Source organism: Macaca nemestrina, chromosome 2 (genome assembly GCF_043159975.1).
Source record: "Macaca nemestrina isolate mMacNem1 chromosome 2, mMacNem.hap1, whole genome shotgun sequence".
Classification (NCBI taxonomy): domain Eukaryota; kingdom Metazoa; phylum Chordata; class Mammalia; order Primates; family Cercopithecidae; genus Macaca; species Macaca nemestrina.
The window spans coordinates 175061479-175087513 of NC_092126.1; the positions used below are offsets into that span (position 1 = coordinate 175061479).

The window sequence follows — 26035 nt, forward strand, 5'->3', positions numbered from 1 at the left end:
TGGGATGCTTTAAGTACAGCACATGCAACAAATTAAAGGCCCAGAATAAGTTCTTCTAACTCAAATATTAATGAGAGCTTATACTTCCTGGAGATCTTTAAGAGATTCTGTTGAAGATTCACTGGGTATTGAGGCCCCATCTTTATTAAGTTCTGCAAACTGTATTTCAGGGTTTGATTTCACATTTATATTGTACTCCATGAGAGGTGGACTTAGTTCTTCTTCCTCATTCTGTAACTCTTCTATTTCAATACCTAAACATTAAAGACAAAATTCTCAAAATCTAGATGAAAGCAATTTCAGCTTCTTATCAATATTAAAATGTTTGCCAAAAAAGCAACATTCACAAAATAGAAATAAAAGATATCTTACTCTTTTCAATTACTCGATGAAAATGTGATGTTCATTTATCAATTACCAAATGATATGTGCAAACACCAGTCTGGAACTAACCAATATGAACCTGAGTGCTATGTTAACTACTGGAATTTTAGGTAACTCTAGATAATAGATACTGTAGAACTTAAGTAGACTCTAAATACTAACATTTTGCATGTTCTGACTTTGATCCTATTAATACTTCAACTCGTATTATTTTAGCACATACATCTAAAATATAAAGAATAAGAAGATAGAAGATCTATTTTTCTATTTTCTTTCTTTTTCATAAGAGGGGTGTGAGCCCCCTATTACGTGATCTTTTCTTTGAGACTTTGCTCCTTGATACTGGCCCAGAGACTCAGTCTCAAAACTTGTGGACTTTGTCTGACTGGTCTCTGAGAGTCCAGCATTTTATCCCAAACAAATCTGTGGTGGTATATTTTTAAGTATAATTTTAATTGAAGAATATTAATTACACTTAAAAAAACAACAGCACAAAAATGGAAATAAAAAAATTACAACTTATCACCTGGCAAAAAAAGTATATAGCTATAAACAGACAGACAGACTAAATGAAGTTATACGCGCTAAACACCAAACAGAGAAAGCGGGAAGGTATTTTTGCCTGCTGAAGTTTCTGTGACTAAAACGTTAGAACATAATCTTTGGGAAAATCCTGGAGCACATGCACTAAGCCAAAGGCAGAATAAAGCTCATTCTTGATTCAGCAGACCAGGGGTGATTTGATCACATGATTTTCCAATTTCTTTTTTTTTTTTTTGAGACTGAGTCTTGCTCTGTCACCCAAGCTGGAGTGCAGTGGCATGATCTTGGCTCACTGCAACCTCTGCCTTCTGCATTCAAGCGATTTTCCTGTCTCAGCCTCCTGAGTAGCTGGGACTACAGGCACCAGCCACCACACCTGGCTAATTTTTGTATTTTTAGTAGAGATGGGGTTTCACCATGTTGGCCAGGATGTTCTCAATCTCCTGACCTTGTGATCCACCTGCCTCAGCCTCCTAAAGTACAGGGATTATGGGCGTGAGCCATTGCGCCTGGCCCAAGTTCTTCACAATTATAGTTTATCATTTAGTTTATTTGATCAAATAAAAATTCCATAGGTATCTCGTTAAGTCATTTTACACATTTTATTTTTAAATATATTTACTTAAAATACTTAAAATATACATTTTATTTTTAAATATACTTACGCTGACTGCCCGTTATTGACTGTAGAGCAATTCCTATAATACATAAAGAAAAATTTTAGATGTACAATTGTAAATGCAACAAATGAATGTCTGGCTAGGATTAAGAAAAGGCAGAATATTTTTATATTGCACCAATTTATTCTATAAGTAACTGGAAAAATAACCAGCTTTGCTCATCAATTCAGTTTAGATAAGACACAATCTTTAGATTATCACATAAAGGTTATAAATCCATGATTAGAGAAAAAAAAAGTAAACAAAAATGTGGTATCACAGATAAAGCCTAGAACACAAGCACTTTAAACCAAGCGACAAATACTTATGTTTACAGTCTAAGGCCATGAAACAATAGTTAATTACACAGCAAACCTCCATTGAAAGTTGGGACCTTTTTAGCAATCTGATTTATCCAGATCAGCACTTGCTCTCCTTGCCCATTAATACTGAGCACTACAATGTATATCAGGTTGTGTTAAGCTCCAGAGATTGAATGGTGAAGAAAAAAAGGACAATCTTCATGGAGATTTAGTGGGATGATGGATGTTAATCAAATTATCAGATATCCAAATAAAAAGCAACTATAATAGCTGAGGAAAGAAATATAAGATGGTAAGAAAGCCTCTAGTAAAGGGACTTGACCAATAAGCTCTTCTGACTGCTTGAGTAAGAACTGCTTAAAATACCTTGAATTGAATGGGTGCTCAAAACTCTTTCTCAAATACTCTATTCTCATGTATCACTTAAAATCCTAATAGAGTAAATGTATTTTTTAAAACCCTAATTTATAAGTCAAAAATTCTTGCCTGACTTTCTTATATATCAAACTCAGTGTCCTCTTCTTTCATTCTTTGATTATGCAAGAAAACAAAGGTATTCCAGAGCCTTAGTAAATACCAAGACTGAAATTGGGCACAGCAATTATCTCTGAAGAAAACCTGGACCAGTTCACTAGAAACGTGTACAGTTGTATGTTTATATAGCATCAGTGTGGTCATCAGTTTTTCATTGGGCTGTAAATTACTTGGGACCAGGAAGTCATCCTGAATAGCACAGCAGGGTTTCAGAGATGTTGTCATGCCTTGAACTCTGCTTTCCGAAAGAATAGCTGAGAAGGTATCCTGAGATGTGGGAGAGGAGGTCTGAAGTCTTTTCCATATCAACAGACAAGTTGGGGAATGGCCAATACAAACACTTGCATGAATGTTACTTGATTTTTAAAATTACCTACAGCCAACGAATAGCTGCTAAAATTGTAAACTAAACAAGGTTCTGCTAGAAAGTAGAAGAAACATATATCCACACTGTCTAAACGAACTCTTTGAAACCACACAGTACCTATATGTCATGGTTTTAGACTTTACTAATTTTGGAGAATAAAACTCCACTTAATGTGATAAAACTCTACTTAAAAGTCTTCAACGATTTCTGTCTGAACAATGCAAACTCCTCAATGTGACAAAAAAATCCTCTTGAATGTACCTTATGAACTCTCCCCTAATCTCAATAAAGCCAACCTTTTTTAGTTGCCTGCAGTATATTTTTATGTTTCTATACGTTTATTTTTGTCTCCCTCTGAAACATCCTTCTCAATCTTTTTCACCTGGCTAACTTTTGCACACCATTAATAGTTCTTTAACAATCACACTCTCCAGAAAGCTTTTTTGGACTCCTTCAGCCTAGGATTTCCCATGGTATTCTGGAAACATCTCTAGCACTATAATTTCTATTACCCTCCTGATGAGTCCATTTTCCCAAAACCATGAGCTCACTGAATCTCTTGCCCTTTGCACTGTGCCTGGCACAGAGCAGACATTCAATCAACGGAAGTTTATTGGCTGAAGTAAATAATCACTTAGTACCTTGTTGATAGCAGGATAACATCCTCTGTATGATTTCTGGTACTGGTATGCCTAGGTAGATGGATAGCTGATGGTAATCGAGGGAGATATTCTCAATGGGATTCTCCTTCACTTTGTCAATATCCTCTTGCTTCATCCCAAGGCGCAGAAGAATATCTGAAACTTTTTTCCAAATTGAACTGAACTGTGACTCAGTGAGACCATTCATCAAAATCTCACTAAGGAGGATATCTCTGTATTTGCACAGTCGCAGGATGTCTGCAGATTTACAGATGTCAGAAGATGGCGGTTCCATATTCCATCCTTTTTTGGGTGCAGGGAACACATTCAAATGTTTTATAAGAGCTAACAGGAGGCATAAGTCAAACTGTTTGGATTGTGGTAACTCCTTGTTTGGAGGATAAAGCAGATGCCATGATCCACCCAAAGGATGATTGGTCCAAAGATGGTTATAGTAGGATTCCAGCACATTCTTGTGTATAAGAAGCTCTTTTTTCAAAATAGGGGGTGGCATAGCCTCATCAAATATTTGCCGAACAATGTCAGTACCAGAAATAATAATTATATGAAGCAGATGATAGAAATAATTATAATCAAGCTTGAAGATAGGCATTTCATCTGAAAATAAATTTTGGGAAGTCAAGACATTCCACATTAATTCTCTTTTTCTATTTGGTCTCTCATATTATATCCTAAGCTCCTGCAGGATAAAAACTATTCCAAAAGAATGAAGGATTGTACAGGGCTTTGCCACAGCCAGTGCTCAATTAGCATGCTGCTTTATCTCTGTCAAAACATCTAAAAAAAAAATGTTCCCAAGCAAAAGTAATAACAAAGACTAATCACCACAGAAGTCTTTCAGTCATCCAAGGTTTTGTTCAAGTAAATGATCTTTGGCAACAAAATGACATCACAGTATTAGGTCTTTAAAAATTCTGAAATTTGCCAAGAATGCTAATTGTCAATGTTTAACTCTACTTTACATAAACAATTATACTTTATCCTAATCAGCACTGCCCAACAGAATATCGTGTGATAAAATGTTTTATATTTGCACTAATACTCATTGAGCACTGGAAATGCTGCTTGGGTGACTAAGGAACTGAATTTTCAATTTAATTTTAATTAATTTAAATTTAAGTAGGCACATACAGCTAGGGACTACTATACTAGATAGCTCAGATCTATATCAAGAAATGCCAAAAGATCTAGCTCCTTGCTACTCAAAGGGTAGCCCAGAGACCAGTAGCATCAAGCATCCACCTGAGAGCCTGTTAGAAAAGCAGTCTCAGGCCCCACTCCAGACCTACTGAATTGAAATCTGCCTTTTAACAAAATTGCCAGATATATCAAATATATGTATAATGTTTGAGAAATTCTGATCTAATAAAACTCATCTTCTCACCCCCTCAAAAAAAGAGAGGTAGGTATTTCATCAATAACATGGAATAAGGCATGAAACTGAACTATTTGGTATTTTCCTGTTTTAATAGTGCTTTCAAAGGAGAAAAGTGGGCTGAGGTGAATTAGAAAGTACTAATAATTTGTTATATGATGGCATTTGGTGTTATATGGATATCAAAATATGTGTTTCTCACAAAATGCAGCTTTATTTTATCCTTCAAGATTCTATGTTTCAAGAGATTTATTAAATTAACATTTTTGCTTGAAATACTCGATATACACTGTGGAGGCAAAGTTAAAAAGCTAATGACACAGGGAGCTTTCTTTGGGTTACCAACCAAATACAAAGTTGGCTAGACTGCCACCAAACTATTCTTCCATGGGCCCACGGTCCCTTAATTAAGGTCTCCAGGTTCTGGGCAGGATATTTCCTAGCACACTCCTAAAAAGCTGGCAGCTAAGTTTAGAGTACTTGACCTCAAACTCAAAATGTTCATTCCTTTCATGTAAGGGTATTCTAATGCTTGCTCTATTAAGAAGGAATGCAACAAGGGAAGGAAGGGTTGGTAGAAAACCTCTGCTGGAACACAATCCCACGGTATAGTCACAGTTATGCACCAGACCTAGCATGCCTCTCTATAGGATGCCAAGGTAATGTGAGATCCATACATCTGCTGATCTTCCTGTCTGTGATTTCCAGCCTACACCAAGTGCTCGTATAAACCCAAGCTTAGTGAATGACAAACACAGTAAAGACGTGGTTGTTTATGGCATGAAAGTTGACAGAGAAGTCAAAAATTTTAACATACTTTTCAACAGAAGGCATATAAAAATAAAATAATACCTTTTGTATTAAATTTTAAACTGATCTTCGGTCTTATATCAGTATCAGTTATTTTCAGAGATATCAACTTTTTATAACTGCAAATGGAAAAAAATTAAGTTATAGCGGAAATAAAACAATGTGAAAGTCAGTCAAGATTTCTAGTATGAGCATGGCTAAGTAAGTATTTTCATCTTCTACTCCTAGAAATAATTCAAGAAGGAGAAAAAAATAATGAACAAATAGAGCTCACCAACAATGAAAACCCTACACTGTCACTTTCATTGGAATTATCAAGTAAGCAGTATTGCCAGATTTCATACTAAAATTATCATATTACAAACTTCCTTGCAAAAAGGATGTGTGGTAGCAGAAAAAAAGGAAAGAAAGCTTTGCACTGTAAGACAAAAAAAAAAAAAAAGCAAGCAAGCAAACAGAAAAATAGCAAACCTAGAAGTCCTCCCTGGACCTCTCTTCCCCATATAATATTTTTGGCAATAACTATTCCAAGAAAACCCAACTCATTTAACACCTATTAAAAACAATACAGATGCTAGCAGAACATCAATACAAATAATTAGAAAAATAAAAAAAGTAGCAAAATGTATTAACTAGAATAAGCACTAGGTAAATGCTGCCATTAAACAGATGGCTTGGCTTTGAAATGAACCACGGAAAACAAAACAAAAAAATACTGGACAACAACGCTACAATGTAAGTTTAATGAGGAAAGGGATTTTGGTGGTGGTTGTTTGTTATTGTTAACTGATTTTTATCTCCAGTACCACTATAACACTATTAGTTGCACATTACATTGAAAAAATGTAAAACTCTGACAATATGAAGTCATTGGCAAAGATACCGAGTAAAAGGTATTTCCCATATTGTTGGTGGGGAGTGTACATTTGTAAAACCACGCTGGAAAACAATTTGGCAAAAGCTAGTAAAGTTATAGATATATACACGTGGCCTAGCAATTCTACTTTTAGGTATATATTCTGGAAATTTTTCTGCTCATAATGACCTAGCGACATGTACAAGAGTGTTCACTGCAAAACTACTGTTATAGCCAGGACCTAGAAATAAACATCTGTTAATGGCAGAATGATTAAATTAGTGAAGCAATAAAAATGAAAACTCTAAAACTATAATAGTAAGAATGGAATCACACTAAACATGATTTTAAAATGTATAAAATGAATGTTTCCACATATAATGTTCAAAACAGAAAAAATTAAACTACACTTATAAGTAACAATATATTATGTAATTTATAAAGTAAGTAGAAGTAAAACATATTAAGACAATAGCACAAAAGAGGGAAGAAATGAAAATCTATTATTGTAAGGTTTATCTTACACTACACATGCTGTGGTATAATACTATTTTAAAATAAACTTTGGTAAGTTAAAAATATGTATTGTAAGTCCTCAAGCAACCACTAAAAAAGGGTAAAACTAATAAACCAAACCAGAAAATAAACAATAAAGACAGATAGGGAAAACTGAAAACAACAAGGCAGACAGTAGATTTCCAACCATATAAATTAGTAAAGAAAATACAAATGGAATAAAAAAAACAATTTAAAGGCAGAGATTGTCATATTGTATATATAAAACAAGAAAGACCTATGCCACCTATATACATAGGTTGAAGTAAATGGATGCAAAAGGATATACCATGCAAACACTAATCAAAAGAAAGCTGCAGTAGCTATATTAATAACAGACAAAAAACACTTCAGGCAAGAATACTATCAGGGTTAAAAAGAGATATTAAAGCCGGGCATGGTGGCTCATGCCTGTAATCCCAGCACTTTGGGAGGCCGAAGCGGGTGGATCATGAGGTCAGGAGACGGAGACCATCCTAGTCAACGTGGTGAAACCCCATCTCTACTAAAAATAACAAAAACTAGCTGGGCATGGCGGTGTGCGCCTGTAGTCTCAGCTATTCAGGAGGCTGAGGCAGGAGAATCGCTTGAACCTGGAAGGCGGAGGTTGCAGTGAGCCGACAGCGCACCACAGATTTCCAACCTGGGTGACAGGGCGAGACTCCGTCTCACAAAAAAAAAAAAAAAAATGTTAAATAAGAATAAAGGGGTCAAATTGTCAAGAAAAAAAGGTAACAATCCTAGATGTGTGTGTAGCATTTAATAAGAGTTTCTAGATATACAATTAGACAGTAGACAAAAAAAAATGAATTGTATACATCAACATTCCCTGAGTAACTGGTGGAAAAAGTAAATAATCAAAAATGATATAGAATGATGAAACAGAGCTGTAAACTAATTTTATCTAATGTATAGACTATTTCATTCAAGATCAGAAGACAGATTCTTTACAAATGCAAGTGGAACATTCACCAAGATATACAGTAATACGATCATAAAATAAATTACTGAAGAGAATTAAACTAAAAGTCAATATCTGGAAAGACAGCTGAAATATTACCAAATATTTGGCAATGTAACAAATCCCAAAGAGCCCATGGTTAAAACATACACACACACACACAAAACTAGAAAATATTTAAAATAAAATGAAAATAGTAATAATAAATTTCTACACATCAAAATATATGGGACACAGTTAAAGCAATGCTTAATGTAAAATCAATTTATAAAGAAGAAAGGTCTTGAATCAATGATCAAAACTTTCACCTTAAAAAAATCAAAGCAGGCCGGGCGCGGTGGCTCAAGCCTGTAATCCCAGCACTTTGGGAGGCCGAGACAGGCGGATCACGAGGTCAGGAGATCAAGACCATCCTGGCTAACACGGTGAAACCCCGTCTCTACTAAAAAATACAAAAAACTAGCCGGGCGAGGTGGCGGGCGCCTGTAGTCCCAGCTACTCGGGAGGCTGAGGCAGGAGAATGGCGTGAACCCGGGAGGCGGAGCTTGCAGTGAGCTGAGATCTGGCCACTGCACTCCAGCCTGGGTGACAGAGCAAGACTCCGTCCCAAAAAAAAAAAAAAAAAAAATCAAAGCTAATTAAACCCAAAGCAAACAAAAGAAATGAAATTACAAAGAGCATATATGAAATTTAAAACAAAAACATTACAGAAAAATCAGTAAAATTAAAAGCTGATTCTTTGAAAAGATCAACAAAATTGATAAACTTCTATCCAGAATGATCAAGAAAAAAAAAAAAAAGACACAAATTGCTAACATTAGGAATGAGAAAGGTGACATCACTACAGAGAAAAGGTCTCTTTGGCTGAAGAAACCAGAAAACTGAAATGGAACCATGACTACTAAGAGAATGGGGGAATCCTAGAAGGGAAAGTAATCAGGAAAGAGATCCCCAAATTCTTTCCCACAATGTCTCTGACTGAACACTGAACCACATGTGTGGAACAGACTAAAAGCAGCTCAACTAAGAACAAAAGATCTGGACTGAGACTGGATCCGAAAGTGTTCAAAGTTCACATCTAGCCAAATTAGTGGCCTGTCAAAATAAAAGTAACATTATCCATTAGGGAATAATGGAATCCAGAATCTCTACTTTGTATTTATTGTGGCCTAGCTATGTGCCAGATATTATGCTATGTGCCGGGAACATACCAGAAAACAAGATAAAGTTCTTGCCCTGGTGGAGGTTACATTCAAATGGAGAAGAAAATGTAATAAACGTTAGTAAATGTTTTGATAGAAATAGAGGAAATACATGATAGAACATCTACTGTAATCTAAGTAAGGCTTTCCGAAAGTTTTAACTAGGCAAAGCAGAGTATTCCAAGCAAAGCTTGGAGGTCAAACAGTAAACTAGATACACTTCAATGCAATAACTTGGGAAGTTTCTTGAGATGGCACACTGAAGAAACCAAAAGAAGCTCCGTATAGTTGGTACATATATGGTTAAGAGTAAAGTGACAAGAGATGGCACGAATGAGTTCAGCTGTGTACAAGGTTAAGTGAAGAGCTAAGTTAAAGAATCTGAACTTAATTTTAAGAGCAATGAGAAGCTTCTGAAAGATCTTCATGCACAGAAGTGATATATTCCAATTTTTATGTTAGAAAAGTCCTATTGATGGTTATGAAAACCACAGACTGGAAAAAGGAGAGGCTAAAGACAGTTTTAAGAAGCTGTTTGAGAATTTCAAATGAGAAATAATGATAACCTCATTTAGTTTAGTGAAGTGGTAGAGATAGGGCAGAAATAGGAAGAAATTTATATTTTAAAAACTAAATTGGCCAGGCGCAGTGGCTCACGCCCCACTTTGGGAGGTCAAGGCAGGCGTATCATGAGGTCAGAAGATCGAGACCATCCTGGCTAACACAGTGAAACCCTGTCTCTACTAAAAATACAAAAAAAATTAGCCAGGCGTGATGATGGGCACCTGTAGTCCCAGCTACAAGGGAGGCTGAAGCAGGAGAATGGCATGAACCCGGCAGGCAGAGCTTGCAGTGAGCCAAGATCGAGCCACCACACTCCAGCCTGGGCGACAGAGTGAGACTCTGTCTCAAAAAAAAAAAAAAAAAAAAAAAACTAAATTGATAGGACTTTTAAAAAAGTTACAAAGCAGTGTTAGAAAGAAAGATCATGAGTCCAGTTATGGCCATGCTGAATTATAAACATTTTTGAAAAATAAAAATGGAGATATTTAGTATGCAGGTAACTATACAGGTCAAGCTTTTAGGAGAGAGATCTGTGCTAGATATAAAGATTTGGGCTTCTTTAACTAATAAGGGAAAACTGATGCTTTAGATGTCAATGCAATGTCCCTACTAGATTGAAAAATGGCATTTACACATTAAAAAGAAGAAAAAGAGAATCAATGGATTAGGAGAACGTTTATACTGAAACTTCTAACTTCAGTAGCAACACTCTGTAATATCTCTATTAATTCTAGGCTTATCAAATATATTACTCTGCAATACAGTTTTCTCATCTAAGAAACAGGAAGATTCTAATTGTAAGACAAGCTTAGTGGTTTGGATAAGTTTTGAAATATAGAAAAGTCTGTATTTCATAACAAACTAACTTTAAGAAAAATATCTTAAAGGATTATTTTCACACTTAATGGGAAAGTATTCACATAATTTCTCCATCTCTGCTTTAGAATGTAAAATGTCTACAATAAATGGTGATAGAGAGGGAAACAAATGGCAATTAAATACGATTTTTTTCACAAACCTTAATACTACCTTAAAATTTAATGCAGCTCCATTACGTGACAGAAACACAGAAGAATTAAGCAACCAAAAAATATATGCATATTCCAAAAAAGGTAACAGAATATTTTATTTTAAGCTTACCTTGCTCCTAAATTTTCAATGGTTATATATTCATCCTTTCTCACAACTTCAAACTGCAAGTAATGGGGGAAAAAAATAGCCCTAAAGTAGTTCAATTTTCAAAATTTGTAATGTTATTTCTTAGCTTAACATTTGAAACATACAATGAGAGTTAAGTCACAGTGAATATAAAACAAACAAAACATAAATAACAAGGTAAGTAATAAATAATCCTGATCAAAAAAACAAACTAGAGTTGACCTTAAAAAAGCAGTTCTACTTTACATCACTATAGGATTTAAATGCCAAATCTGAAATACAAAAATAGCATATTTTAAAATAAAGAAATAAGATACATTTCTAGTCATAATTTGGTCTATTTAGTTATAAACTAAAAATTCAACAAGATAGTTCATTAATTAAACCATAAAATGGATATCATCTGAGTGCATTTTATGTAACAGGTACTATATGTGATGTTCTATAGATACTTTCATAGGGGGTTATTCACAGACTAAAAGAGGTTCAGAAAGTCTAAAATTATTTTTAACCTTAGGTTAGAAAGTCAAAAGATTAGATACATTATCCTTAGTTCACAATACTTTTTATTGGTATACTTATGGCATATTTTGTCTTTGTTTCTCTTTTTGTGTCTTTCTCTTTATTCTTAAATTTTTACTGTTCTTAAAGACCACTTAAATACTACTTTGCATAAATCACAGCAATAAAAAGGTCCAAGAGCTCAGTCACCATCAAAGGCAACATGGCTGGAATCCAATTACGATGATCCCAGGTCTGTTTCAAGTCAAAAATATTTTTCCAAGGAAGGAAAGCAAGGGAAAAAAAAAGGACAAAACAAGATACTCACCAAAATTTTAACAATTCCAGGTACATCACACTGCAGCATCCTTACCATGTCACCTGTACATCCTTCCTTCAAGCATTTTTTCCCACTAAAACTCTAAAGTTATTAATAGAAAAAAATAAAAATAGAAAAAAATCACTGATGTGCAAATCTGATTATATTTAAATAAATTTAGTTAGAAGCAAATGTTGCTAGACAGTAAACTGGAAGATGGGAATATTTGACAGGTAGCTGTTAAAAGATGGTCCATTTCATAAATCAATGGATATCCTACTTAAAATGTATGATTTCACTCTACTTCAAAATCTTCAAGTAGCTGTATTACAGACTGAGATGCATTTGCTACTCCAGAGAAAGCAACTTCAAGTAAAATGTACTCATTAAACATGTGTAAAGAGGATTACTGAATTTCTATCAGATACATGAAGATTCTAGGGAAAAGGAAAGAATAAAAATGTTACATCCTTTCTCTAGTTCTGGCCTGATATTTCTTTTGGCTAAGTTATTCATTTTTCTTTTACTTCTCTTTCTAAAATTCAGTAATATTAATTGCCCCAACAATCAAGGAAATTGTAAAGTATATACCACTTAAAAATAAATAAGTAAATCTTCATACAATTGTTTTTACAGTTTACAATGTGAGTTCATCTGTTTTATCTGTTAATTCTTACAAAAACCCTATGAAATAGGTTTATCTTATTATTAATTTACAGCTTAAAAAAATTAGTCTTTGAGCAATTAAGTTACCAGTCTAATATAATAAAACTAGTAAGTGGCTCAGTCTGGACTGGAACCCAGATCTCCCAACTCCATATTCAATGCACGTTCTACTACACCACAATTACTTTAAATGGGTTTTCTGTTGTTCGTAGAATGTAAACACTATAGAATCAAACATTATAGACCCAACTTACGGTCATCAGCTCACTAAGGAGTAATTAATTCAGAGCTGGGCTTCGTATTTCCACTTTAATATTAGTTGCAAACAACTCTATTGTATGTTATATAATAGTTAATAATTATAACAATTATATATTATATAATAGTTATAATTATAACTTATAAAATTATACTTATATAATTATATGTTATATATAATTATAATATAATTTATATAATATAATTATATATAATTATATATAATTATATATAAATTATAAAATAATATATAATTATATATAATTATTTTAATATATAATAATATATAATTATAAAATAATATATAATTATATTAAATTATATATAATTATATTAAATATAATATAATATAATTATATATAATTATAACATATAATTATAGTCATAATTATAACTATTACATATTATAACCATGTTATATAATTACATATTATCTATAACTATATATGATATGTAACCATTATAACTAAATATAAATATTAAAGATTCTAAATATATTTTTGAAGACTATGAAATCTGTCCTTGTTCATCACCTCTAAAATGGAAATCCTTAAAATTGTATAATTATCCTTTCTGTGTGTTTACTAAGAAATTCTATTCTATGATCCTATGTGCATATATGCAACAATATTTCTATTCTTAAGAGTATACATTTCTAAAAGGAAGGGAACAAATTGATAGAAACCACTAAGCAAATCAACTGGTAGCGTGTCATCTACAAAGAGCCGTTCAATAAATGATGATAATGAATGAAAAGTGGTAGGGAGATAAGCATCAGAGAGAATTGGGAAAGAACAAAGAAGGAAGTAAAAGAAAACGAAAAAAAGGAGGAAGTAAAAAGAAGGAGGGAAGTTATGAACAGGAAGAAACGATGATGAGAACAAAAGAGGAAAGGGTAGAGAAAGAAATGCTGTTGTAGTTTTAAGAACGAATATAATACCTGATCATTTTCACCTGGATACTTTAAATTCTTGAACTTTTTCCAGCAAATTTTATGGAAATAAACACAGCAACTTTTACTGCACATTAACTGAAAAAATCCCTGGAAAAAAATAAAAGTAAGTTATCAGTAAGGACATGGTGATTCTTACATAGATAAAAAAAATTACATTAAGTCACTTTAAAAATTATTCTATAATTAAATTTTACATGGCATTCAAAATTTATCAACAGAAATCAGAGATCACCAAATAACTTTACAAGTCACTAAAGACAGGAAAATTAGGACGGAAAAAAATGGTCAATAACTTGAAAAGTTAATATATTTTCCACATTCTACGTACAACACAATATTAGAAACCCAGTGAGTGATGTCTATAGAGGAACATGTTCATCTCCATTTTTACATGTCTCTTTTCCTCCATCCCAGCTCCATACCATTACTGCCTGAATCCCCTGTTACCAATCATGAGAACTCAGATTTGCTGCCTTGCTGACAGCTCCTGAGCTACTGGTTTTTCTGAGCATACAGATTGCCTGTCCTTCCAACTGTACCCTGCCTGGAAACTACAGCCTTGCTTTTTAAAATTTTTGCTTTGATGACAAAAATTAAATTGTGTGCCCAGGTATTTCTGCTGCTACATGCTGTTGTTCATTTGATTAGAACCCTAAAGCATTCTTGAGAAACCTTAGGACCATATCGCCATGTCACCTAAACCAATACTGAACAAGCTTGACCCTGAGCACTGCATGTCACCAGGCTCACTTTTCAACTTCTATTGAGTAGATCTTGGTCTTCTCCTTCTCCCCAGCTATCGGATTGGCTGTACACATCATGCCTCGCAATTAAGATTTCAGTTATTTTTTTTAGAAGTATTGTCTGATTTGCACATCGTCTCATCCCATCTTGAGATTTCACAAAGTCTTATTCTGATAGATCCAGAGAGATAGATCTATCAGAAGTATTCTGACAGCTAAATTTCTTCAAATCAAGGCTGGTTACTTTTTCCCCCTGCCAAGGCCCATAGAAGAGAAAATGATCACTTATTTAGTAGCATCATTCCTGAGGAGTGACAAACTTTCTCCTTAGTAAAATGCTACCATTCTTAACCTCTAACAATTCTAACTATAAAGTAAAGCATTTTTTAGATCATTTTCACTGTATGATTGACTGCAGGAATAATACTTATAACTTCAGATGCACGTGAATGTTACAAAACCTTAGCAAAACCAATTTATTCTTTTATTGACTCACAGAATATAAATAATTCCTGATCACTCTGAATCTAAGTTCTCAGAGACAGTCAAATAACTTTTCAGCTGCTTTACCACTGTAATTAAACTAAATGCTCTTTTAAAATATTTTATACATAATATAATTTTTTATAATTTTATATATATAATTTTTCAATTGCTTTTTAAAAATACTGAAATACTGTTAATTGACAATTACAGTACCTTGTAACTGGTGTTCTTCAAAATGTCAGCTTCACAAGATCGTTCACAATCTAGGTAACTACAAATCGTCTGCTTCATTATATTACTTTCAGTTGTCTTGATAAAATTATTAAGATGATCCTAGATTTTAAAAACAAAGAATTATGAATTATTAATAATAAAGTAAGACTACCCATGTTTTGCCTTGGTAATATGTCCATATCATACCCCTTTTTGAAGTGCTTGTATATAGGTATTTTTTTAATAGTAATGAAACATTTCCCTAATTCAAAGTAAACAACGTATAGGAAGGTCCTAAATTAGAAGGACTGGATTTCTTAATGAATGATAAAATCATGGAGAATGGAGAGAAGTTTATGTTTGAAGCCATACTTCTCTTTATCACCTAACTCATAACACCTGGCATGTTCCTATCAAGAATTATTTGCTCTAATATGTACACACAGAGAGATAATAAATCACTGGTGTCCAAGAGAATCTTGGCTGGAACCAATCCCTAGGTCACTACATTGGCAGTGAAACCACTGTGGTACTACAATATGCCATTCCTGCTATAACGGGCAAAAGTACAGTAGAGAAATATGTTTTCAATGTCTTTGGTTACAAATCAGAATATAATTTCTCATTTTAAAATGCTGATTAAATGGCCAGAAGTGGTGGCTCATGCCTGTAATCGTGGTGCTTTGGGAGGTCAATGCAGGAAGACTGCTTGAGACCAGGAGCTCAAAGCTGCAGTGAACTATGGTAGCAACATTCCACTGCAGTCTGGGTGACAGAATGAGACCCTCTCTCTAAGAAAAAAAATAGAATAAAACACATAACAAATAAATGAAATGCTGATTAAATACAGGTGAATCATGTTATCAGGTCTAAGTTAAATGATTAGATAAGGTCCTTCATACTTATCCTTTAGAGGGATAGGGTTACAAAATTTCAAATAGTATTACTGGTAATATATTGAAGGTATATACAACAAATAAGCCTCTAGAAATTATTTCACAAATATTAGCTCAATGCAGGAGGATAAAGTTGAGAAAATTTCCCAGAGAGTAGAAAAAAATATTTTGAGAAATAAGAAAATTAGAGACTCAGTCTAGTCTGCAAGGCATCTGAATAATAAGTATTTCACAAAGAAAAAGAGAAAGTTAAGAAAATATTATCAAACATATAAAACAAGAAAATGTCCCAGAAGCAAAAAATACAAGTTCAGAACACTGGGGATACAGAAAATATCCTTAACAATTCCCAGAAAGAAGACAATAAAACAGGTCAAATACAAAAGTTTAAAAATCAGAATGAAATCAAGTTTCTTAAAAGTAATATTAGAAGTTAAAAGATAACAGAAAAATGCTTTTAAAAAATTAGAGGCCAAGGTGGGAGGATCACCTGAGCCCAGGAGTTTGAGACCAGCCTGGGCAACATACTGAGATTGTCTTTACTAAAAAAAAAAAAAAAAAAAAAAATTAGCCAAGTGCGGTGGCATGTGCCTGTAGTCCCAGCTACTTGGGAGGCTGAAGGAAAAGAATTGCTTCAGCACAGGAGGTTGAGGCTGCAGTGAACTATGATCATGCCACTGCACTCCACCCTGGGTGACAGAGCAAGAACCTGTTTCCGAAAAGAAAAATTATTCTACCCTCAAGCAAGATATGAATAGAGCATACAAAGGATAAATTATTTTGACACTTGAAAGGTCTCAAAAAATTTACCTCCCATGCAAGGCCTCTTTTACGGGAAGCTGCTAGAGGCTAGAGGAGTTGCACCACCAAAACAAGGAAGCAACCCTAGGAAGGAAAACTTGAGTTCTGAGAAACAGAGGATTCCACATAGAAGAAAGGTGAGGAAAATTCCCAGGATGAGAGTGAAGGGAAACCCTGAGGCCAGCTTAATAAAAACGTGTAACTACCAGTAGGATAGGAGAAAGAGAGAGAGAGAGAGAGAAAGACAGAGAGAGAGAGAAAGAGAGAGAGAGAGAGAGTGTGTGTGTGTGTGTGTGTGTGTGTGTGTGTGTGTATAGGGGATGTATAAGCAAGCTAAACTCTCATTTTTCACAGTGAAAAGTCAATAGAGAAAACCTGGTGATATGTTTTAAATAGCAGTATTTTTTTGGAAAATAGGTAAACATCAAAGAAAAATGCTTAGAAAGTTGGAAGAAGCAGAATTTCAGATAGAGATGACAAAACAGAAACTCTTATTTTAAGTCTTTAAAGATTATTTGACAAACTGAATATATATATTACTGTGCATTAAATAAATATTCACTTAAAATGTTAGATAATAAAGAAAGCAAAATATTTTAAAAAGAGGAAACAAAAGAGTAAAACAACCAGGATCAAGTAAGGGACTGCTTTGTAAAGTAGGGGTGAAAATTTAGTATTTTAAAAATGCATAAAATTATTACTTTAGCAAGTCAAAATTAAAAGTCATATGATTACCTAGACAATGCCAAAAGCTGTCTGCATGTTCTATTCATTACTGAGAGAAGTATATTAAAATATTCTATTGTGATTGGGGATTTAAAAATATTTCTCCTTTCAATTCTGTCAATTTTTGGCCCATATATTTTGAAGCTATACTACTAGGTATATACAAATTTGAGTTATTATATCTTCCTGGATAACTGAATTTTATGTTTTAATAAAATGTCTCTCTTTATTTTGAGTAATGTTTTTGGCCTTAAAGTCAGGTAAAACATAAAGATCAAGAAAGATCTAAAGTTTTGAAAAAGATATGTCATTCAAACATTAACCAAGAGAAACCTGCTGTAGCTATGTTCATATTAAACAAATTTAAAAGACCCAAATGGCTATCAGATGGGTTAAAAATTACCCAAAAGGTAAAGTACACCCAGAAGGTGTGGGAAAATGAAAAGTCTCACACTATTTAAAGAATACAAAGTGGTACAATGTCCTGAGATAAAATATGGAGACGTGTAACAACTTTACATTGTGTGAACACTTGCTCCACAATTCCACCTTTAGAAATTTATTCTAATGAAATGACATGACGAATATGCAAACATCACTTTATATAAGAAGGAAAAACTGGAAATATTTAGAATAAACTTAGCGGGGAACTAGTTGAGTAAATTAAAGCAAAGCTATATGATACATTACACCAAAATTGCATTGTATAATAGTCTAATGACTGAGAAATAAAAAATACTATATATTTCCAGAGTACAAATAAGTGTGCACAACATCACACTTAAAATCACAAAATAAAGGCTATTGTTTATGTGTGTGTGTGTGTGTGTGTGTGTGTGTGTGTGTGTCTGGAAAGATATAAATAAAAATGCTAACAATGGTTTATCCATTTGAAGAAGAAATATAGATGAATTTCACCTTTGGGCATTTTTATATTTTCCATGTTTTCTGAACTAAGCATTTACTACTTTGTAATATAAATCAACAGCAAAATAATGGTAAAGATAATTAGGAAAAAAAGTTAACTGCTACATTTGACTCTAACCATGCAGAGTACTGGCCTAGTATTGCTATTAATCTTCTTGTTATTTGAAAATGTTAACACTGCCACCTCACTTCTCCCTCCTTTTTGAATCATACATTCTGCACTAGGTAATACAATAAAGGTTGTTTCTTATATAAAAAGTTATGTGCCAATAAAAGAACATGCATGCTGTAAGAATATGACATAGTTGGTTCACACATTATGATTCTCATTAGTTACAAATAAAATGTTACTCTTAAATAATTTCTTACTTTAAAAGTTGTAGGTAAATCTTCATCTTCTGTAGGATCTATGTCAAACCAATGGTCATTTTTATCTCCAATTTCTTGCAAGCTTTTATGAAATTCTAGCAGTCCTCCATTATATCTGAAAGGAATTTTAAAATAAGGTTAGTTTGAATGGGACTGTGCAGATGCATGGTTTACCAAAGATACAACAAGTAACCCAGTTTTTGTGATAAATAGGGTGGTGATAACCTCTGGCATGCCATAGAAATACAAATACTAGGACTCTCACCTGCGGCAGATTGGGATGAAATACAGGTGGAAGGGGAGGCACTAGATTATGTAGTAGCTCAAGCTTGAACAGTATGGGGGCCATGGTAATTAAAGGGACTGTAGAGTTGGTTGGCTTTTGTTAACTGTCTTGGAGGCCTTGAAGAAAGAGAATGACAGGCACAGGTCAGCCAACTATTAACTCAGGATACACTGTGAAATCCAGGCCTCTATGGGGGCAATTTAATGAGACTCTCATCCCCTATGGCCATAATCCGTGCTGAAAATAAGGCCCAAATTTAATCATAAAGTGAAACAAACTGATATTGAATGCACAGCCTCAACAAGACTAATATCATCAACTCAGGACACTGAAAACTAGAAGGCCTCTATGGCAACATCTAAAGAACCTCCTCTAGACATAAGGCAGACTATGATGAAAATGAAGCTCAAGATTTAACCATAAGGGTAGAACAGCTGCAAAGGAGTCCCAAAACACAGCCTCAACAGAACTACACAAAAATTAGGGATTTGATATGCTATGAGTAGACCCTGAGATGTAAAACTGGGATATTTAGGTGAACGTGCTTAGAAACACTGAATCCTTAAATTCCCCCCATGAACGCTCTTGACTGGCAAAGACCTATTCCTTGCCACAGGAGAGCAGCCTATCTTTATTTAAAGACCATGCAAAAACACCAGCTGAGATGCATGTCTCAAAAGATGATGTCCTTCCTTCTTAAGATCTTCCCCTACCTCACTGCCTTCAGATAATAAATCTAAGGTCAGGTGGAGAGCCCAAGTGAGAAAACAGAGCCTCTGCCCAGGAAGAAAAAGCTTGTTAATCATAAGAATTGCAGAGCCCAACTAGAACGTACTGGCAGGAACATGAGTGGAAGTGGATCTTTAAAGTGCTGAACCAAGAGTAAACACAAGGCTGGATGGGGGAGTGTACACTGATATGGAAAAATTCTTCCATAATTCAAGATTTACCTTCCTAGAAAGGACATCTGAATCCAGTCCTAATATGGTGCTGAGAAGGCTCCTTGAAACTTGGACACAACAATGGTCTATAGTAAATTAAGTAGAAATGCTGAAAATTTCTTGGAGGCATATTAAAGGAGTCAGGAGGCTCAAGGAAGTGAGAATGTTAGAATTGACTTACTACATAAAAACACAGAACCCATTAAGTGATCCTAGAAAGGCTCAGAGGACATCCCATTCATTAATACAATAAGAAATACAGAGTAAGAAGGGCACCAGTGTTTTTGAGCTCAGTGGTGGTTGTCCTCCACAGGTCAGGGATGAAAGTAATGATGCCGCCATACAACTGGACTTCCAGTGTCAATGATCTGGAGAATGAATTCTCTCCAATGCTCATCAGTAAAGAGAATAAAAAACAGTTTTCACATCTGAGAAGGGCAGCAGGACATATTCTTTGTTCTTGTCTCAGGCTATGTTAATTCTCTTACTTTGTCACAGTATAAACTGAAGGGATTTGGATCATCTTGACATTCTGCAAAGCATCATACTAGCCCCACTATATTGACGGCACATGCTGCTCAGACCCAGTGAACAAGAAGTGAGATGTCTTGCAGATACCCTAGTAAAAATACAGGCAACCCAGAGAATAGGAGGTCAACCTTACAAAGAGTCAGGGAACTACCACATAGGTGACACTTTTAGGGATCCAATGGTTTGGCCCAGCAGTCATCCTTCATAAAAGTATGCCCAAGTAAACTTTTCCAAATTCATCCGTCAGATCTTAGCCAAACATTGTTTCCTCAGGGAGACTTCTGATTCCCAGAACCAGTCTCCAGGAAAGACTTTATTCACTCTAGTTTCCTTCATAGTTCTTTATTCTATTTCATAAATATTTTATGACTGATTATTTGATTAAGATCTGTATCTTTCACTGTACTTTCAGTTACATGAAGACAGGAACTGTATTTTGTAAACCACTGTAACCTCAACACCTAACAGTTTCTGGAATATAATGGATACTTAGTAAATAAAATGAATGAACGATGCTACAAATGGTTATGGATCTCCATAGAGGAAGTAAACAGATAATCTATATAGTTTCCTCCATACAATTTCACTTTCTTAAAATAAGCAGTAGCCAATACTCCAAAAACTCAGCATTTGGACCCTTTTCAACTCTTTATAAGCTCATTTTATACTTTTCAAAACTATTTCAAGTTAGTGGTGATAATACTAATAACTCCAACCATAATTTATTTATTAAGTATAGCATTTTTGTGTCCTAGGCACTATGTTAATCACCTGAAACATCCTCATGAAGTGAACCCCACACTATTATTAGTTCTATTTTAGAGATAAGAAAAAAATATAAGGTTTAACAACATTAAGTTTCTTCGTGTAAGTGATAAAAAATGTAGCTGAACCCAGGTCTATCAGACTCTAAAGCCTATGCTCCTAATGTTAATGCTAGACTGTCTTTTATTGCTATGGTCAAACTTAACACGCCAGTTAAGTTTGCTATTTAATATTCTCAACTACATTAAAGAAATTATCTATACAAATAGCCAAAGAAGAAAAGGATAAACCAGTAGAGCACAAATGTCACGATGCCTGGTATACTGAGCACACTTACTTCCATTTCACAATGCTGAGACTTCACAGGCAACATCTACCCGTTAATTAAAATCCTTACCTCTTTTGAGCACATCGTAGTAAACCACGTCCAAAATAAACCAAACACATAAAGTTTTCACAAATTTCATTTTCTTGGATCAACATCTTCATCACCAGAAATTTATTCTCAGCTTCTGTATAATCCTGTAGTAACATAAAACTAGGTTTGGCTGATGTAAAAGTCATTTTTTTTCTTTTACAATAAACAATTATTTCTCAAACTGGAGAAATTAGGGCAGCTTTAAAAATAATCCAACCATCTGGTCATTTATCCACATTCTGAATCCTGGCATCTCTGTATGTGACTACAAAGATCATGTAGTCAGTGTTTAAAATATTTATTTATAAATAAACTTAAGACCTTCTTTAACCAATATTTCAAAGTGAATATTAAGATGGTAATAACAATTTGTGTATCTCAAACTGGCAATTAGGCATTGTGGTGCACACCGATAGTGCCAACTCCTTATGAGGCTGAAGCAGGAGGACTGCTTGAGCCCAGGAGTTAAGTCCAGCTTGGGCAACATAGTGAGACCCCATCTTTTAAAAACATACATACACATACATAACTGGCAAGTACTACTGGCCAAAATAAGGGCTTTTCTGATAACTGTTAGAGCACAATTCTTTATCATTCTTCCTAATGGGAGCACAATTCTTCACAGTATTTCAAATAGAAAGTAAGTGACTTCTTGCCCATAGATATAGAATCTTTTGGGGAATCACCACCTTAATCATAAACAATATAGGTCTGGAAGTAAATATCGGGATCTATTATAATAGATGCTTCAGTAAAACTGAGGCATAATGACCTCAGTCTCTCTAGAAAAAAAAAGCTGGAAAAATGCTGCATGGCCTTACTTTTAAAATATTCTCTAGCACTTCACGCTAAATAATTAGTACTACATGAAATTATTTAAAATAGAAATGTTTTCAGTTTGACTGCTTATCAATTCTACTTTACCTAATTAACAAGTCATATTTATAGAGTTAATTTCTAAAGTCAAAAATACAGATTTGGGAAGAAAAAATAACAGAAATATCAAAGCTATGAAGAAAATATGAGAAATCATTAAAAATCAGAAAAAGAAATGTTAAATTCAACAGAACCCTTAGAAATTATCTAGTTAATTCCCAGATTTGTACTTATTTGCACTTAAGTTTGACAAAGAACTTGAGGTAAAATTCATATTTTACAAAAGGGATAAGATTAAAACCAGAGGGATTAAGCTATACTAGAAAATGGATTAAAGTGTATTATGCAAGTGAAAGAAGCTAAATAATTTTTTATTTTACATGAATGGTAAGCATTTAAAAGATAAATAAAAGAAATGAAGTTATAAGCTAATTCCTTTTTTAATATTTTTAGTTTCATATTATAATCTTTGGCCTGATTATTCTAAGATGTAAAAAGATTTATAAAGGGCAAATAACATGTTACCTCTTTCTTTCCTCTTTCAGTGAGTGCTACTCCATACAAAAACAGTAATGTCAAATAATAACCAATATTAATCTGGTGTGCCTAAAAAGAAAAAAAAGTATGTTAATTCATTATTTAGACTAAGTTGCTTTTCAGTACAACAAGCTTAATTAAATATCCTAAGCTTAATTAACAACTATTAAAACAAGTAAAAATTATCATAACATTATCAGTCATCTAATAATAACTATAATATATTTTAGATATATTTGATAATTTGACCCAGGAAGAAGAAACAGGATAGTCAATAATCTCAAAATAAAACATTAAAATTTAATCAAAGGAAAGGATATGGAACAAAGATGGCCAAATAGAAGTTCCAACAATCGTCCCCAACACAGGAACACCACACTGAACAACTACCCCACAGAAAAGCCCCTTCGTAGAAAAAAAAATCAGGTGAGTGATCACATTACCTGGTTTGAACATCATATTAAGGGAAGAGGCACTGAAGAGGGTAGGAAAGACAGTCTTAAGTTGCCTATACCATCCCTTCCTCCATCCCCTGACTACAGCTATGTGGCACGGAAAGAGAATCTGCGCTTGGGGGAAGGAAAGCACAGTGACTGTGGGACTTTGCATTGGAACTCAGTGCTGCCCTATCACATCAGAAAGCCACACGGAGCAGAACTCAGTCAGCGATCATGGAGGTAGCATTTAGACAAGTGTTAGCCATAGGCAAATCGCCCATCCCAGCAGTCAGAGCCTGAGTTCCAGCAAGCCTTGCCAGTGTGGGCCAAAGTGCTCTGGGGTCCTAAATAAAAGGCAGTCTAGGCCACAAGGACTGCAGTTCCTGGCCATGTCCTGGTGCTGTGCTGGGCTTGGAGCCAGTGGATTTGTGGTGTACGCAACCTAGTAAGATACCAGATGGGGTAGGTAAGGGAGTGCTTATGTCACCCCTCCAACTCAAGGGAAAACAACCCACATGTCTGGGAGAGACACCTTCCCTCTGCTTGAGCAGAGGAGAGAGAACAGTATAAGATGATTCTGCCTTGCCACTTGAATATCGGTTCAGCCACAGTAGAATCGTGAGGCTCTAGCTCCAAGACAATATTTCTAGACACACCCTGGGGCAGAAAAGAGTCCACTGCCTTGAAGGTAAGAACCCAATACTGGCAGGGTTCATTACCCGTTGACTAAAGAGCCCTTGGGCCCTGAATAATCAGCAGCAGTAGCAGTACACGCCATGGGCCTTGGGTGAGACTCAGAGCTATGCTGGCTTCAGGTGTGACCCAACACATTCCCAGCTGTGGTGGCTATGGTGAGAGACGCCTTTCCGCTGGAGAAAAGCAGAGGGAAAAGTAAAGGGGACTTTGTCTTGCAGCTTGGGTATCAGCTCAGCCACAGTGGGGAAGAGCACCAAGTGGGCTTCTGGGGTTCCCACTTCCAGACTTTGAGTCCTGTCTGACACTTGTGCACTTGCCTTGGGCCAGAGAGAAACGCACTGCTCAGAAAGGAGAGACTCAATATAGGTGGTAGCAAGGCAGTGGTCACCACAGGGTTTGAGCAAGAACCAGTACTGTGCTGGTTTTGGAGTCTCAGTGGTTGTGGCCACAAGAATGCTTGTGTCACCCCTCCCCCAGCTCCAGGCAGCTCAGCACAGAGAGAGTGCTGTTTGTTTGGGGTAAAGGAAGAGAAGAGAAGGAGAGTCTCTGCCTAGTAATCCAAGGAGTTCTTCCAGATCTTACCCAAGACTACCAAGATGGTACCTCTGCGAATCTGCAAGAGCCACAGGGTTACTGGGCTTAGAGTGTCCCCTAATGTAGATATGGCAGCAGTAACCAAAGACTTAGATCACAATACACAAGTCCCTTTGCATACCTGGAAAGACTTCCCAAGAAGGACAGGTACAAAACAAGGCTGTACAGCGAAGACTATAATGAATACCTAACTCTCCAAGGCCCAGACATCGACGGACATCCATTAGCATAAAGACCATCCAGGAAAACATGACTCTACCAAACTAAAAAAGGCAACAGTTGCCAATACCAGAGAGACAAGCATGTGACCTTTCAGACACAGAATTCAAAACAGCTGTTTTGAGGAAGTTCAATGAAATTCAAGATAACAGAGAGAAGGAATTCAGAATCCTATCAGATAAATTTAACAAAGAGATTGAAAATAATTTTTAAAAATCAAGTAGAAATTCTGGAGCTTATAAAAGCAATTGACATGCTAAATAATTCACCACAGTCTCTCCAACCCCCTCCTACCCTTCCCAGTGTCTGGTAACCATCATTCTACTGTCTATTTTTCTCCTATTTTTATGAGTTCACTTGTTTTCATTTTTAGCTCCCACAAATGAGTGAGAACATGCAAAGTTTGTCTTTCTCTATCTGGTTTATTTCACTTCACACAATGACCTCCAGTTCCATTCATGTTGTTTCAAGTGACAGGATCTCATTCTTTTAATTTTTTTTTTTTTTTGTAGAGATGGGGTCTCACACAATACATTGCCCAGGCTGGTCTTAAACTCCCAGGTTCAAGTGCTCCTCCCACCTCAGTCTCTCAAAGTGCTGGGGGGCATCTTGTTCTTTTTTATGGCTGAATAGTACTCCCCTGTGTATACGTACCATATTTTTGTTATTTATTCATCTGGATGGACACTTATGTTGCTTTCAAATCTTGGCTACTGTGAACAGTGCTGCAAGAAACATGAGAATGCAAATACTTCTTTGATACACTGATTTTCTTTCCTTTGGGTATATCCCAGCAGTGGGATTGCTGGATCCTATGGTAGGTCTATTTTTAGTTTTTTGAGGAACCTCCAAACCGCTTGCCATAATGGTTTTACTAATTTACATTCCCACCAACAGTGTAAGAGGGTTCTCTCTTCTCTAC

The 26035-nt window shown here is 35.0% G+C and overlaps 1 protein-coding gene across 8 annotated transcripts in view; it reads right to left on the reverse strand.

Moving 5' to 3' along the window:
• Positions 1-26035, reverse strand: part of LOC105477554 (DAZ interacting zinc finger protein 3) — a 98089-nt gene that overhangs the window by 39825 nt on the left and 32229 nt on the right. For 6 of the 8 annotated variants that reach the window (XM_011734113.3, XM_011734116.3, XM_011734110.3 and 3 more), the window contains exons 6-16: positions 23156-23236; positions 21734-21858; positions 18814-18928; positions 15095-15214; positions 13638-13739; positions 11783-11875; positions 10936-10988; positions 5700-5776; positions 3452-4069; positions 1593-1625; positions 85-254 (exon numbers count right to left, since the gene is read on the reverse strand). In XM_011734113.3, the coding sequence (XP_011732415.1) occupies positions 85-254; positions 1593-1625; positions 3452-4069; positions 5700-5776; positions 10936-10988; positions 11783-11875; positions 13638-13739; positions 15095-15214; positions 18814-18928; positions 21734-21858; positions 23156-23236 (1587 nt within the window). Of the gene's footprint in view, positions 1-84; positions 255-1592; positions 1626-3451; positions 4070-5699; positions 5777-10935; positions 10989-11782; positions 11876-13637; positions 13740-15094; positions 15215-18813; positions 18929-21733; positions 21859-23155; positions 23237-25767; positions 25787-26035 lie in introns of those variants that run through there. The other 2 variants (XM_071092460.1, XM_011734117.3) reach the window with 2 other exon arrangements.